General features: G+C 35.7%; 1 protein-coding gene across 2 annotated transcripts; it reads right to left on the bottom strand.

The window, feature by feature from the left end:
• Positions 1-249: 249 nt before the first annotated feature.
• Positions 250-17,022, bottom strand: drd3 (dopamine receptor D3). Of its 2 annotated transcripts, XR_006153457.1 has the most exons (9): positions 16,362-17,022; positions 15,269-15,569; positions 13,751-13,863; positions 12,039-12,175; positions 10,781-10,974; positions 9,255-9,326; positions 5,877-6,240; positions 1,357-1,677; positions 250-1,270 (listed from the first exon to the last, which is right to left on the bottom strand). XR_006153457.1 is itself a non-coding variant. In XM_019075762.2 (8 exons), exons 1-8 carry the CDS (start codon positions 16,400-16,402, stop codon positions 1,481-1,483), a joined length of 1,419 nt encoding a protein of 472 aa, XP_018931307.1. In that variant the 5' UTR covers positions 16,403-17,022; the 3' UTR covers positions 251-1,480. The 2 variants fall into 2 exon arrangements, 1 of the variants encoding a protein (XP_018931307.1); XM_019075762.2 differs by having other exon boundaries at positions 251-1,677.
• Positions 17,023-17,786: the final 764 nt, after the last annotated feature.

The following is a 17,786-nucleotide window of genomic DNA, read 5'->3' as shown; positions in this document are numbered from 1 at the left end:
ATGAACCTTACTGAAGAATGACCGCAAATGAGGCATTAAGTGCATGGCACTGCGACCAGCTTAACATTTTACAGAGTTTAATGTAGCGATGTGGTTGCTCAGTTTTTCAAGATCAGTTTTAATTGTGTAACTGATAATAAATAAGAACAAAAAAAAAAACTCAGAACAAACAAAAACCATATTTATTGCAAAAACAAAAATAAGACGAGTAAAGAAAACGCAGTACTTATTAAAATAATCACCCTTTACTTAAATATATGAACACTGCTGTTAACTGGTTAATATAACATTTCCCATTCTATGACTTGTAAAATAATGGCAACTTACTCTGCTGAACACCGCTCTCCGCGGAGTAGCCGCGAGTGCTGCGTCTTCTTCTTGTGTTGACAGGTGTCAGCGTTAACACACAATACTGCCACCTGGGCACTCAACCAGGTACTGGCTCTGGAGTATTTACATGTGGCGTTATCATAAGATAACTGTTTATTTTAAATATCGCGGTTATCGCTAATTCCGATACATCATCACACACTAAATTAACACGATATCGATAAATCTTGACTTGCATATCACGGTTATCGTCAATACCGGTATATCGCGACACCCCTAGTTCACATTTTCCATTAACAGTCACTTTGATCAAATAAATTCAGTCTTGGTGAGCATATGAGAATGCTTTCAAAAAAACATAAAAATCTTACAGACCCCAAACTTTGAATGTTAGTGTATATGAATGTGTATATATATTATTTGTATCAAAAAAACTAATGAGGCATAATGCTTCTGTGTATATATTTCAGATGACATCAGGGTTTATGGGACTCAATATAGCTTTAATTCACAGCACAATATCATGTTTCATCCATAACAATCATCACCATCTCTTCTCTTTTCTATCCTGATATGCAGTTGGTTCAAGAAACCTGGCCTTAGGAGGGAGAAACCATTAAAGGCACAACACAGTCCTGGATCTTTGACTACTTCACGCTCCTTTGGTCCACCTGCTTTATGGTCCCTTTGACAAATCACTAGCCTTTGTAGCCACATAAATAACTTTCTTTGCTTTTTTACAACTGAAGAGTTTCAGGCAAAACTCAATTCGGTTTCATTCAGCGGTGTGACACATGCAAACACATGATGACCTCAGAATACGCTCCGCATGCGACAAGGAGGTGAGATGGAGAATAAGGTCCAGAAGATATTCTAGGCTTTGTTGTTGGATGAGAAGCACCAACTGGAACTCCAGATTGGTCCGTCATCTCAATGTGAACTATAGAGTTTGAAGAAGATTTAGATGAATGCAAATCCACCAATCACAAGTGTACAGAGTACACTTTGTAATGAATTTGAAATTACCTTGAACAAATTCAGACTGTTCAAGGCCTTTAATATCCTCTGCATATGGCACGTTGCATCCCAAAAATGAATCCATAATGTCTGGAAGCTGCATTGATCATTATATGGGAGCATTGCCAATGGTTTAGCAGCTCAGGATTTTAATAAAGGCTCTGCGGAACTCAGTGTTAAATGTGGTGTAGATGACCGGATTGAGAGCACTGTTGACATAGCCGAGCCAAGTGAAGGCGCTATAGACCTCAGGAGGAATGTGACAAGCTCTGCAGTGAGTGTTTAGAATGTGGGTCACAAAGAAGGGCAGCCAGCAAATAAGAAAAACCCCTGCAAGACAAAAACCGCAAACAATGAATAAACAGATACATGAAATTGTTCACCATAATTCACACATAACAACATAATTTTCTTTTTTCAGTGTAACACAGAAGGAGAAACTGCATTATGTGCTGGTCACTCTTTTTCATTCAATTACAATAAATGGGGACTGGAGCTTTAAAGTGTCAAAAAGGACATAAAAAACATAAAAGTGGTTCATATGACTTTTAAAGCCAAAGCACAGCTTTGTGTGAAAAACAGATCACATTTAGAGGTAGCAATTCCTTTGTGTTGTTATGTTGTGTCAACTAAAACTATTGAAAATAGTTTTCAGTAATTTGAAATAAATGTGAAATAAAATAAAGTACAGCTTAAAAAAAACTTAACGAAAAATTAGAAATGATGCCTTGCAGCTAACTGACATGAATCATTTGAAGCTGAATTACTACAATTACTCAAACTGAAATAAAAAATAAAGATAAATATGAATGAATAAATTTATATATATCTGATTGGGAATATCCCTCATGTGGAGTTGCTCAGTGAACCATACTGGGGCCCATAAACTTCCTAGCACTGATTCCACTTGATAGCACTGATAACAGTGCCTTTCAGAATTAAATAGACCACTGGAAATATATGACCCTGGATCACAAAACCAGTCTTAAGTGTCAACTTTAACACGAAATTGAAATTTATACAGCATCTGGAAGTTGAATAAATAAGCTTTCCATTGATGTATGGTTTATTAGGATTGGACAATATTTGGCCAAGATACAACTATTTGAAAATCTGGAATCTGAGGGTGCAAAAAATCAAAATAATGAGAAAATTATAATTGAAAGCTGTCCAAATCAAGTTCTTAGCAATGCATATTACTAATCTAAAACTGAGTTTTGATATATTTATGGTAGGACATTTACAAAAATATCTTCATGGAACATGATCTTTACTTAATATCCTAATGATTTTTGGCATAAAAGAAAAAATTATAATTTTGACCCATACAATGTTTTTTTGGCTATTGCTAAAAATTTACCCCAGCGATTTAAGACTGGTTTTGTGGTCAAGGGTCACATATGTGGACGACATGACTATAGCCCAGAGGTGGACCCCTCATCTGCCTGTATCTCCATCAGACGTTAGTCTTGATAGTCTTGGCATCTGGGTAGAGAAACATAAAATGAAACTCAAAAAAAAAAAAGAAAAAAAAAAAGGTTTTTCATGTCACCTGCATGATACCAGCTTGGCCGTCACTTTCTATAGACCAGGACACTTTGAAAATCTGTGACTCTGTTAAAGTTTTAGGAGTTGCCATCCAGAGTGATTTGAAATGGGATGGGCAAGTTGATCACATGTTGTAAAGAAATGTAAAGACATTTGTTGTTCAATATCAAAAATTGGTTGTCATCTATAAAGGGTATGTGCGGCTTGTGTTAGAGTACGCAGTACCTGTTTGGCACAGTTGTTGAATACTGATCAAGTTAAAAGACTGGAAACTATGCAATTATGCATTTGTAAAATTATACTGGGTCAAAGGTATCAACGATATTATGATGCCCTCTCCTTTCTTCTTGGATTGTATACACCAAGCAGAGAGACAATTAAAACTGTGCCTTGATTTTGCAAGGAAGCTATACAAGTCGAGTTTCTAAAACTGGTTACCACCACTCAGGGAGGAGCTGACAGGATGCCAGACATGGAACTCAAATAAACGGACAATCCCCAGATGTCAAACAGAAAAATACAGGAGATCACCGATTCCATATATATGTAGACTTCAAAATGATTATGGATTTTAAAAAGTACTTTGTGTTTTCTTATGATATATATTATTATTAATATTTCCTGTAATGGTGCTGAAAAGTCAATAAAACAATAAACAACAATAGTATATAAAAATACAAAACCAACACTGATTAATTTGTTAATGTATTATTCTTGAGTGAGATCTTTTCAAATGAATCATTTGATCCAGTCCACAAAAGCAGACTGAATGATTCATTTAGAATCAGATTGATTCAGTTGTCGAGTTCAACTCTCTGACTTAAGCTGGTCGTGATGGCAACATCCATTTTGAAAAGTGCTAAGAGTACATTTCTTCAAACTTGCACTTTTGTGATGCACAGAAGAAATAAAGCCATAAGGGTTTTTGGATGAACTACTCTTTGAACTTCTACTTCTAAAGTGTTTTCTGCAAATGACACACTGCTTTGTTGAATGTGAAATAATAATAAAAAACAGGTGTTTTTAGTGGCCAAAAACCTTGAACATGTGACAACCCTGACCAACTGACTTTGAACTGAGGCAGCTGAGCCATTTCCTCGATCTGTCTCCATGAGTGTGATTTAATTTCCTCCTCAATTAAGCAGACATCTCAGATCAATGTCATTTAAGACTTTACAGAAAACCGACTTATGGGTCATCAGTCAACACTAATAGAGCCAAATTGGTTATTATATACTTGATGTTGTATAAAACAACTATGTTGGTTGGAATTTGACTGTACTCTTTAGGTGATTTATGAAGTTATTGGCATTCAGAATTTTCAATATTCCCCAGGTGGCTTCGTGCTGGCAATCTGACAAGCTGTAGCACACGCCAGACGCAGACTGAGCTTCAGAGAGCGACTCTGAAACCCACTTTCAAAATGTCAGATGGGAAACTAAGTGAATCATTGATTGAAAAAAATAGTATAGTGGCATGTGTTCGGGTTGAAAGGGGGAGGTGTCAGGACACCAGATATGAAAGAAAAACAATTTTGGATTAGTGAAGATAAAAATACATTTGCTGTAATCAATCAGCAAGATTATGAATTTCATAAATTACATGTCCCTCCCCGTCACCTCCTCTCTCTCCTTCGAGATGTAAGAGAGGGATAAATATTAGTGTTGATAATGATGTATGAGATAGGTCGAGTTAATCGAGTCAGTGAAATTACAAAATATACTCAGTTTCTACAAAAATATTAAGAACCACAAATGTTTTCAATGTTGCTAATAATAAGAAATGTTTCGTGAGCACCAAATTGCCATTACGATGACACTGAAGACTGGAGTAATGGCTGCTGAAAATTCAGTTAAATTAAATTAAATTTTCAAATATATTTAAAAAGAAAACTAAATTTAATTCAGTGTATTCCTGTTTTTGGTGTATTTTTAATCAAATAAATGCAGCCTTGGCATAAAGAGACATCTTTCAAAAACAATAAAAATCTTACAGACCACAAACTTTTTAACAGTAGCTATTCTTGTGTATCTTTGACCTTCAATTTAATCTTTGCGATCGTTTATTGTAACTTATTGTAAAATGCATATACAGTATGATCTCACCTGGGGCACCAAGGGAAAACAGACAAGTGAGTTTAACCTTGCAAATTATGAATACAAATGGCCTTGGGCCAAAACAAGATGGAATGTAAAGTGAAACAGTTTTCAAATTCTGCGTAAATTAAATGTCACATCACTGTGTCACTGTCATCATGATGCTCAGGGCGACAAATGAAAAAAACAAAATATGTCAGTATGTAAATAAATGCAAGAAGGAAGACCAAACACAATGAAGCATGCAAATATTACAATGATGTCTTTACTGCTGAATGGCAAACGTTCTAACAATATTAGCCAATCATTTTCCAACTTTAATCTTAGATTTAGTCTTATAAAAGCTTACAAAGAACCACAATAAGCTGAAATTACTGATAAAACAAAGCTTCAAAGTTTCAAAACTCTGCTAACCAGTTTGAGCTGAATGATTTGTAGAAAATTGTGAAAAATAACAAAAAGCAGCAAGATGAATTTCAATAGCTCCGTAATGAGTGGTAGTATACAGTCTTAAAGGGATAGAGCACTCAAAAATGAAAATTCTGTCATCATTTACTCACCCTCAAGTTGTTCCAACTGTTTGTGTAACCATACAGTTCCTTGTCCCCATGGACTTCAGTATGGATAAAATATGGAAGTCAATGGGGACCAGAAACTGTTTAATTACACACATTCTTCAAATTCTTCTTTTGTGTTCAGTAGAAGAAAGAAATTCATACAGGTTTTTAACACCTTGAGGATGAGTAAACAATGGCAGAATTTCTTCTATTTTTTATTTTTTTTTGTGAACTATGCCTTTAAATGAGAAGTATGGAATTTCTATGACACTAACCACAACATAGGAATCTAATAATAGAGCCTGTACAAGCAGTGCAAGCGTCTCACCCAGAACGATGGCCAACATCTGTGTGGCTTTCTTTTCCTTGGAGTGCATACTTCTACAGCGGACCTGACTGGGACACACCAAGACGCGAGCGGGCCGAGGTGGACGCAGGGAGGTGTGTGTGCGTCCGTTTGACAACTTCTTCAGCTCACAGCTCCTAACTGTCTCCTGCTCCTCGTCACCACCCTCCTCTTCCTCACGGTTTGCATCTTGCTCAGTGCGAGCAAAGGACGCCTGGCTGATGCTGCAGTAGTTCAGCGTGATCACAGGAGGCAGTAGCGAGTTCTCGGCAGGGGCGGTTTGAGGCCGCTTACGCCATGGGCAGCTGGCGAGGAGCCGCGGACGGATCACCTGCTCCTTGGTTTCCTGAACAGATAGGGAGATGAAACACAAGCATGTAAACTTCAAGGTGCGCAGAATATCTTTATTCCTGCAAGTATGTCTGTTCTATAATTAATTAGCACAAGGAGGTATGCTGTCCTCATTTCCTCAAATAGAATGATATCGTCTCAAGGACTACTGAGTATTTTTGTTGCAATATGAAGCTGATTTCACACCGCCTTACACATTGGACTAGTGTTGGATTGCTTTCTTGACTTTGCAATTCTTTAAGAAAGGGCAATGAAGCAGTAATCCTCTGACTACTGACTACTCATTGGCTGTTTTTCCAGCCATATCTTATTAAACTCAATGCATAATTTCCTATAATATAACCTTGCCATTTGAAAAGATATTTAAAAGACTTTTTGATTACAAATCCAAATGTTTGACTTTTTAAAAGATATTTAAAAGACTTTTTGATTTTCAATCCCAGCGGGTATTCAATCCCAGTTACAGTACGTTTCTCAATAGCTTTCAGCTCAGGTGTGCTACACATAGTTATATTTTGACATTTTAAAAGTGGTTGAAAAACACAGAAAACTGGTTTAAAATTCTTTAACCTTAAATTTTCTTTGTGGCCACTTGTCTTTATCAAATCAACAAAATAAACAGCTAATTTTCCATTAAAAATATGAAAACCCTTGTTAAAATGTAACCTTTTAAAGCTTGTTTTTGAAAATATATCTTAAATTTGGTTGAATAAATTTTTCTTACCCTAATGATATATAGTTTTTGTCTTGTTTTAAACATAAAATGTAACAATGTATTCACTTTTAGTCATTTTTTATCAATATGTTATGATATGTTTCTGAAGAAAATGTATATTCTTCTATTATCTTCTATACTTATAAATTATATTATTGTATATTTACGGTATGTATTCTATATACAGGTGCATCTCAATAAAAAGTTAATTTATTTCAGTAATTCAACTCAAATTGTGAAACTCGTGTATTAAATAAATTCAATGCAAATAGACTGAAGTAGTTTAAGTCTTTGGTTCTTTTAATTGTGATGATTTTGGCTCACATTTAACAAAAACCCACCAATTCATCTCAACAAATTAGAATATGGTGACATGCCAATCAGCTAATCAACTCAAAACACCTGCAAAGGTTTCCTGAGCCTTCAAAATGGTCTCTCAGTTTGATTCACAGACAGTTGTCCAGAAGACAATCATTAACACCCTTCACAAGGAGGGTAAGCCACAAACATTCATTGCCAAAGAAGCTGGCTGTTCACAGAGTGCTGTATCCAAGCATGTTAACAGAAAGTTGAGTGGAAGGAAAAAGTGTAGAAGAAACCTGTGTTACGTTTCCACAGTCTGTGATGATTTGGGGTGCAGTGTCATCTTCTGGTTTTGGTCCATTGTGTTTTTTGAAAACCAAAGTCACTGCACCCGTTTACCAAGAAATTTTGGAGCACTTCATGCTTCCTTATGCTGACCAGCTTTTTGAAGATGCTGATTTCATTTTCCAGCAGGATCTGGCACCTGCCCACACTGCCAAAAGCACCAAAAGTTGGTTAAATGACCATGTTGCTGGTGTGCTTGACTGGCCAGCAAACTCACCAAACCTGAATCTATGGGGTATTGTAAAGAGGAAAATGAGAAACAAGAGACCAAAAAATGCAGATGAGCTGAAGGCCACTGTCAAAGAAACCTGGGCTTCCACATCACCTCAGCAGTGCCACAAACTGATCACCTCCATGCCACACCAAAATAAGGCAGTAATTAAAGCAAAAGGAGCCCCTACCAAGTATTGAGTACATGTACAGTAAATGAGCATACTTTCCAGAAAGCCAACAATTCTCTAAAAATGTTTTTTTTATTGGTCTTATGAAGTATTCTAATTTGCTGAGATGAATTGGTGGGTTTTTGTTAAGTGTGAGCCAAAATCACAATTAAAAGAACCAAAGACTTAAACTACTTCAGTCTGTGTGCACTGAATTTATTTAATACACTGAATTACTGAAATAAATGAACTTTTCCACGACATTCTAATTTATTGAGATGCACCTGTATAATAAACATTTTTTTCTTCATATACAGTACTCTATCATTCTAAAGTTTTCGGTCAGTATGATTTTTTAAAAAAATAAATACTTTTATTCAGCAAGGATACATTAAATTGATCACAAGTAAAAGTAAATACATTCATAATGTTTAAAAAGATGTGTATTTAAAATCCAATCAAATATGTTTCCACTAAAGTATTAAGCTGCACAACTGTTTTCAACACTGATAATAAGAAATGTTTCATGAGCAGTAAATCAGCATATTAGAATGATTTCTGAAGGATCATGTGACACTGAAGACTGGAGTAATGACTGCTGAAAATGCAGCTTTGCATCACAGGAATAAATTACATTTTAAAATACATTATAAACAGGTATTTTAATTGTAATAATATTTTACAATATTACTGTTTTTATTTTTAATCAGCATTGGTGAGCATAAGAGACTTCTTTTAAAAACATTAAAAAAGCTTACTAACCTTAAACTTTTGAACTCACCCAAATATCTCTTTAATACAAATATCTAATCAATCACATTGCACCTCCTCTTTTTGTCAAATAATCAGTATCTCCCAGTATCTTTATCTCACAGCTCTGATCCCAAGGCCTCAACTAACAGCTGTGGCTCCATACCAAAGCTTATTAGTCCTATAACTTTGATGTGACTCCTGTGGAAACAGTTTCAACAGACAGAGTGAGCCAGTGAAGGAAGGAAATCACCAGCCACAGCAAGTTGGGGACCATACATCAGAGCCACAAATTTCCAGTTCACAGCTTACAGCCGCAGGGATAAGTCTGTGGAGGCATGGCAACAGAAGCACACTCGCTATGCTCAAACAGGAGGGAGAATGCTTCCAGCAATCTCAAAATACCTTGTAAGATTTCTTCACAGGCTCTTTTGCTCTGAAAAGCCTCATTTCATGCAAGATTAAAGTAGTCACACATTTCTATACACACATGCAGGCACACAATGGTATACGCACATTTATCACATTGATCCTGATGGGGGAAAGGTCTCTTTTCTCTTGGTGAGCGTCGTCTTGTAAACACGTCTCCTGTGGAGAAATGTTAAAGAGTCAGCGGGTGGAAAACAAAGCCAATGCAAAAGCATGTAAAACAAATTTAAGGAGCAGAAAAAAGGAGAAACAGACAAGAAAAGATGCCAGGATCAAGGTAGTGAAATTGAAATAGGCTGCTATGGAAAAATAATTTTTCAGTTGATGCTGACTGTGTTGTTTCATTGAAGCCCTTTATATGGCTGGAATGGATCATCTACCTCACTTAAATAGAATTATCATTAAGAACCAAAATTACCTTAATTGAACAGAATTACTGATAATCAGGCTGTGTCTTCATCATCTATTATGACTAAGGCAGTTGACAATGTTTCTCAGAACAGCGTTATTTTATTATTTATTTTTACATTTAAATTTTAGTTTATTATGTGCTTTTGTCTTATTAATTCTATTTTCTTTCCTTTTTTAACTTCAGTTTTAGTTTCAGTAATTTTATTGATTAAACTTATTTTAGTTATTTGTCAAGGCAAAATTTCTAAGTTTACTTAATTTTTTTGCCAAATATTGTTTTATTTGAGCTTTATTTCAGTGACATTTTAGTTGTTTTAGTTAACAATGAAAACTAACCCTAAAACTATGTGAACATTAGTATTGTCTCTGTTTTGCTGTACACTAAAATTCTAAATGTAAAGATAAGTCTATAAATTCCATTTTAAAATAACATTGGACCCCGGTGACTTTCTTTGTAATGAAAAAAAAAGAAAAGAAAAAAATATAGATTTTTAAAACATATCTTCTTTTTTTGTCTAATGGAAAAAATAAAGTCACAAGACTTTGGAATGAGATGAGGGTGAGTAAATGATAAATTTCATTCTAAAGTAAGTTATTGTAGATTGTTTCATTTAAAATATGAACAGTACAAAATCACCCCGTAATGCAAATCAATTTACAGCTCAAATATGCAAGTCTTTGCTTGGATTTCATTTTCTTTATTCAAATTAGATAGAATGGGGAAAAGAGTCTTTTTAATAGGAAGAAATTATTCAAGGCAGCCTACAAAGTATTTTCTCCATATCAAATTTTGCTCCAGTTAGCTGGAACTAAATCTTGCAATAAAATTCCTAGGGTGTGTAGCTGAATGGCTTTGCTGGAACTTTTCCAAAGACCTGACTGTGCATCTCACTTTCACAAAAAGGCAGTGATACAAAGGCTCTGTCTGCTGATCGGGAGAGTTGTTTCACTGAATAAAACAACCAAGTAATGTTTCCTAACAAAGACAGACCAAGTTCCAAGCTTCTTTGAATTTAAGTGAAATGTAATATAGAGTTTCGGTCCAGGATTGGCTGCTAATGATCCAAGTTGGAGCTTAGATACTAATATAAAATACACGCTACTATTTACTATTTTCTATTAAGTATAAAATAGAATAGAGAATCCAAAACAGTTTGAGGAGATTATGTGTGGATGTGAAATGTGAGAATATCTACTCTTACCGCAGATAGTGGTGCGGATGCTGGCTGAACTTTACCACTGCCTTGACGGAAGGTGATTCTCTTCCGCCTCCTTCTGAGAAAGATGTAGATGCGCACATAGACCAGAAGAGTCACCACGAATGGCAAGTAAAACGATACCACAGAGGAGTAAATAACAAAATCAGGATTTGAAATCGAGCACACTGCCGGGTCATCTGTAAAAAACAAACACGCATATTCATCATCCTTTGCAGTAGATACATTTCACCAGTCTTGTGGATCTTTTGTTTGCTGTAATAAAGCTAGTAAAATATTCCATTGTGTAACAAAGTTTGAAAATCACAGATATGAAGTATAAGTCAGTGTGGATGTATGCCAGCTGTGTTGGAAGTATAATCAATACTCTTATCAGCAGTAATCTGCGATGTATAAAATTGTTTCTGCGGCAGCATAATTAGACCCTCAAAGTCCTTCTCTCCCATCTGCAGTACATGCAGCCTAAGCAGAACAAATCACATGCATATCTAGGAGGCTTGTGTCTGTGTGTGAGAGAGAGAGATGACATTCATTATATCTCACCGTGAAACTAATGAACTGATTACTCTAATTAAATGGATGGTTAATTTCTTCGCAACCTAATTGATTGACATCTGATGGAAGCACACTGAAAGCTATAGCTATAAAATTAACCCTCAAGATAAATACTCTATTACTTTATTGTATTTTGAAAATACATGGTTGAGGAAGCTACTTGTAGATTATCAAACTATATATCATTTAAAGTAGTTGATTCACAGTCAAGCTACCCTTATAATAGATATACTACAAACTACTAAAGTTGCTACAAGTTGCTTACTACATTAAAGCTTAAAAACTGCCCGATTTCTCAATTAACCGTTCGCATGTACCTTATGCATTTGAAGTTTATAGTCTCTCTTTTCTAAGAAAATTGACAAAAATAATGACAACTTATCATGTACAACACAGATTTTTATCCAATCAAATGCTCTCTGGAATGAGAATATCCCGCCCCCAATTATTATTACAGGTGGTGTAATTCATTTTTAATTCTTTTCTTTCTTTTTTTTGGCACAAAACAGGATCTCAACAGCATTAACCCCGAAACAGTTGTAAAAACATGATTGAACTAAATGTTTTGCTACAAAAACGTTGCCTCACAATGACTTCTATGCACTTTTCCCTGTATGAGGACACCTATGACCTGTTTTTGAGTCACAACCCACTAGTTTAGCTGGAAAAACACTCTACAGAGGCTCACCTGTAGTGTTGAATCCAAACAGTAGGGGGCAGGAGACTGCAAAGGCGAGGACCCAAACTGTGGCGATCATGACTGAAACCCTCTTGCGGGAGCTGTGAGTGGTGTTGTATAGCACTGGCATCACCACAGCCGTATACTTCAAAGACACAAGAATTAATCTCAGGAGAAATGGGAATACTGATCAGAAAAAGGCCACACTCACTGAAGCATGAAAAGTTATGAGATTAAACAAAATTTTAAATGACCCCACAGAATAATTTTTGAATATACCACCTGGTCTGATATGAAAAAAAAGATCAAACCCAATTTCAGATAAGCTTTCACTCCAATGTTTTTTTCAGCATCTGCCATGAAGCGTTAAAAAGAAAATATCTGATTAAAAATTAATACGTCTAATGTATGCCAGGGTAATTGAAAGAGAATTTGCAACATCTATATGCCGAAAAGGGATCAATTATGCTCGACCTTTTCAAAAGGATAAAACAAATACAATTGTATTAGCATTTTTATATCTGCAGCACATTACTCTTACAAGTACAGAATACCACAGAGGAAAGAGAGGGGTGAACCAGGCCATTCTGAAAGGCATAATCAACCTAATTATGTTTTTTTCTCTCCCCCGGCTGAATATTTCCCTGCACATACAGGTTTGTCTTTTCTACTGAATCGTTTTCTCTCAGCCCTTGTTTCGTCCTTTATGATCAGCATCTTTCCCCTTGCCATTCTCCAACTAATTAAACTTCTATATGTTTTCACACTCATGCCATGCAATCAAAATTAAAACAAGGACCCCTCTCAGCTCTATGTATGAAGGTGATAATGATGCACCTGTCACTTGCTGATACCATATGAAAGGAATATTTTGGGTTCAGTTAAACTAATTTGCCATAATGCTGATAACCACATAAATTGTTTTGACTCATCCCTTGTGTATATATTTAAAGAAAAGGTACAGTAAAAGTGCAGTCACCTCATTGATCAGGGAATTTTTGTGGGCGAAATCCAGCTATTTCAATAGGAATTCATGCAAACAGGAAGTTCGCATATGTGCAAAGGTTTTCCCCATGCAGATTTTGCAACTGATTAAGTTCAGAATTTGCCACAGTCTGTTTGAAAGAGACATCTGTGTGAGCAGTGTTTCATACATCTCTACACGATTTTTTGTTATTTTTTTATTTTGCTAATGTGACTGTACCTTAAGACACTTAGTATGGAACTGAATGGGGCCCATTTTTGGAAGATTTAAAGGCAGACATGAAGCATGTAATTTTATATTTTAACTTACATTAATTAAAACTTGTGCATTAAGTGAGTATAAATTTTTTTTGATAATTTTTAGAGTAATTTTTTTTATCAGTTTTTATGCCATTTGCATTGTCATGGCAACAAATTGTAAAAATCTAATTTAACATTATACAGAAAACTTTAGTCAAAACAAAATTCACTATACAGAAAAAGCGGGTGTCATAACAAATGTCAGTAGACAGGGAAGATTTTAAAATGAACGGTCCATTCATAAATTTACACGACCTTACATTCACGCTGTGGAAAAAACAACGGAATAGAAAAGACAATGAATATAGCGCTGAAAAGGGTCTGAGCTACATAAGGTCTATAGAAGAACCATTTTTGATTCCCCAAAAAGCCTTTCAGTGAACAGTTCTTAAAAGAACCACAAACAATGAAGCAGACATTTATTATTAACTCCCTACCTGTCGATGCTGATAGCACACAGGTTGAGTATGCTTGCAGTGCACATCATCACATCCAAGGTCACAAAAACGTTGCAATACAAGCGACTGAAGAGCCAAGCTCCGCCGACCACCTGCATAGGTACAACAGGGTCATATTAAGGGAAATGGACGTAAACTGTCTAACTGAGCTACTTATTTCTAGCCACACTGTCTCACAGATATGGTTTTTCCACTGTAAGGAAAGAGAGAACTCTTTTCGAGAGTCCCACCTTTTATCCCACACTCGTTATGAGAGGGCCTACAACAATAACGCCCATTCGAGTGGCAAGGGAGGTGTAATAAGGCTCTGGCAGAGATGAATGAACTGCATGCTCCTGAATCAGACTGCTAGGTGTAGTGCATCATGACAGGAAGATCTTCTTTTCTGGCACTAATCAAGAGCAGCACAATCCCTCCTGCAGCTACTCAAGAGATCTGCAGCCAAATTTAATGGAGTAGGAAGACTGTCTCTGAATGAAGGTTTTTAACCATTACCACCAAAACCAGAGAAGAGTAAAGGAAATTTGAACTTACACAGTAAAAATGATACTGTAGTTGTAACTTAATTCATTCAGGTTGATTAAGACATTTTATATAATATTTTTACATTTTAATATAACAATAATAATATTTTATTATTTTTAACCAGGTGCAAACATTTGCAATTAATTTAACATTTAATGTTAAAATCTCTTCTGCTGCTCTCCAGTCTAACAGCTTTCAAATAAAGAGTGCTGCAGGGATGACGTCAAAACCCGGCAGACTAATTCAGCTTTGTTCCCTCTAGATGGGGTTTTACCATTTATAAGTAAATTAAAATCTGTGGTAACCATAACTTGCTGATACCTGAACATTTTGTTCTACAGCATAAACAGCAGACACTCAAACCCCAATCGTGACTGCTTGTAATTGGATCACCAAAAACACATCTAAATATAAGGCCTAAAATGACAGTAACTTAACTTTTTTTCTGTAGCCTGACAGTAATTCAGTTGTTTTTAATCTGGTTCATTCTAGTGAATCGTATTAATGCTGCAAAGTCCAATTCATTCTAGTGAATCAGTTTGTTCGGATGGTTTATGTAAATGAACATATTAAAAAACGATTCACTGATTTGAGTTCCTGTATATGTTTTTGTAAACACTCTTCTGTAAATTAGGATGTTTTTGATGTCTTAAGTATAAATGTGCCTGTTCAAGACTTCAAGACACTATTCCAAATCACCCAAACCACAGAAGAACCATTTTTGGTTCCCAAAGAATCTTTCAGTCTTAAAAGAACCATTTTGTACTTAGTCTGAAGAACATTTTAATCATCTAAAGACCTTTTTCCACTATAACAAAGCTTTTGTCCAACGGAAAGTGTTTATGAATTTTAAACTTTTCATGGAACCGTCAATGCCAATACAGAACCTTTATTTTTTTGGACTGTATAGTAATAGTTGAAAATACAGAAACACTCTGAACTATTGGCTACTGTATGTTCTTGTGTACTCACTTCCAAATAGACCGCCCAGGGCATGACCAGTGAGGCAACCAAGAGATCAGCTACGGCCAAACTGACAACCAGGTAGTTGGTGGAGGTCTGGAGAGCTTTCTCTCGGAGCACAGCAATACACACCAGAACATTCCCAAATACAATAGCCAGGATGAGTATGGAATAGAGCATGGCATAGTAATTCCTCTTCACTTCTTCAATTCCTGATATCAGGCTGTAGTTTCCCCCAGGGGTGAGAGAATGTTCTGAGTCATTCCACAGCCATTCACTGCTGCTAAACATTGCCATGAGTGTGAAAGATCTGAAAAAAAATACTTTATCAAAACAAAAAAAACAAATCAAACCAAAACACAAGACAACACAAAATATAACATAACAACTCTATCTTAAAACAAAACTATATTAAAACCACACTGGATTTTATTATATTCTGCAAAGAGACTCTGAAAACACTTGACTGCTTGAGATATGACAAGTGTTCAGTGACTTCAGATGACTTTTTCTGATTCATAGTGCAGCTTTTATATATTTGAAAATTCTATTCAGCAATAAAAATAGGTAATCATAAAATCTATTTTGCGAAGGCTCATTTGGTGATCCATGCTTGATTTGTCTCCAGTCCATTTTATGCAACCATTTACATTTAGATTATAATAGATTAATAAATAAATACATTAAGACTAATAATGCACATATTGATTTAAGTAGGCTATATATATATATATATATTATATATATATATATATATAGTATATATAGTAATATCAATAATGTCAGATGCATACAGCTCCAATAAACAAATTATAATTAATTAATCTCAAAGTTGAACTAAATAACAAATATTTAACATGGATGATAACTGATGTTCTAAAATGCACTGAAGATCAAAAAGCTGACATTTTGATTCCCCAGTGCTGATATAAAGTCACTCATTGACGCAAAAAAATAAATAATAATAATAAATTAAAAAAATATAATGCTGGTGATAATCTGCAGAAATGTGCCCTGAAAGCCAGTGTGAATGCATGCATTTATCGATTATCATTCTGTGCATCATTCAAGCAGCAGATTACACAATTTACAATGTGTCTACCTTTTATGCTTCTCCAGCGTAGAACCGAAACAGAACCACATCTGAATGATCTTTCTTTGAGATGAAAGTTATCGGTCCAGTAGCTCTTGGCGCAAGCCGTTGGTGCTGAGAAAGGGACTCCATCCTTATCGCGCGCCGGGAGAGCATAGCGTAGGTGAAACTTATAACTCCAAAAATACTTCCACACGATGCCTTTGTGTATTGAAAAACTCCGTGCAGGCAATACCCAAATGGTTTCCCACAGACCTTGATTCGCCCGGGTGGTTTCACCCGCGAGACGAGCTTCACTCCGTCTCCAAGAGGTCTTTTACGCACGAAACATCTTTGTTCTCATTAGTTCAGTGCTTAATGAAAGACCAAATATATTGTGAGGTAAATCCAAGTAGATGATAGAATAAAATAACTTCTCAAAAAGCCCAATTGTAAATCATGTCATAGCTCTTTTCGAACGATGTGTCTACAGTGGTTCTCAATTCTAGTTCTCGCGTCCCCCAGCTCTGCTTATTTTGCACGTCTCTCATTGGTAACACACCTGATTTCAGATAATCAGCTCCTTAGAAGTGAGCTCCGTGCATGAACTGTGTTCCCATTGACATGGTACCTACACAGTGTTCATTGCTCCCTACTCCCTGAGCAGAGGAAATCTGTTGAAGTTACCTCACTTCGGAACATTCATTCACGGCATAACATACAAAATGTGTAGAGCAGGGGGGCGCGAGGACTGGAATGAGAACCGCTGTAGACACAACTGGTCTACACTGTTCCCACTCATGCTGTGACCACCAATGACTGCCTGAAAATAGCTGTTACCTGCGACAGACCCAGCAGACCTGTTAACAGCACAAGAGCCACAAGACGTTGACCTGATAACGTTAAAATGCATGTCTTATTGAGGATTGGGGTTATTGGAACGGGGCTAGTTGTCACGCCTTTTACTATGGTGAATATTTCTTTATTATTGAAAGTCAGTTTCTATATAGACACACTTAAAGTAAACATTTCCACCGTTATTACCATGGAAAAATTATAGTCTACTGTTTATTGAAACACGCTGCCCCAATAGCGGGGCGTGTTGTCATCCAAATTTGTCGCAATAGAAGCTGCCATTAACCCGTCTATTATTAGGTCAGAGGAATATCTAATAAACATAAATGTAAATGTATTCATCTCAAAATAAAGTTATTTGTCACACTGGAACTTGCAATTACCTGACTGAAAACAAAATGACAAATAATACATAAAGTGTAAGATAAACTGTAAAGAAATACAGAAATAATATAATTGAATAAATAACAGTAAATGTTAAAGGTTACTACCTAAAATATCAAACCATTGTTTTGGTGAATAACATTTCAAACACATGATAACTTCCAATAAAATCTCCAATAAAAATGTGACAACTTGCCCCTGTTTTTGAAAAATATA

This window comes from Cyprinus carpio, chromosome A24 (assembly GCF_018340385.1).
Source record: "Cyprinus carpio isolate SPL01 chromosome A24, ASM1834038v1, whole genome shotgun sequence".
In the NCBI taxonomy this organism is placed as follows: Eukaryota; Metazoa; Chordata; class Actinopteri; order Cypriniformes; family Cyprinidae; genus Cyprinus; species Cyprinus carpio.
The sequence above is the reverse complement of the archived record's forward strand: the minus strand, read 5'-3'. Positions and strand labels throughout refer to the sequence as shown.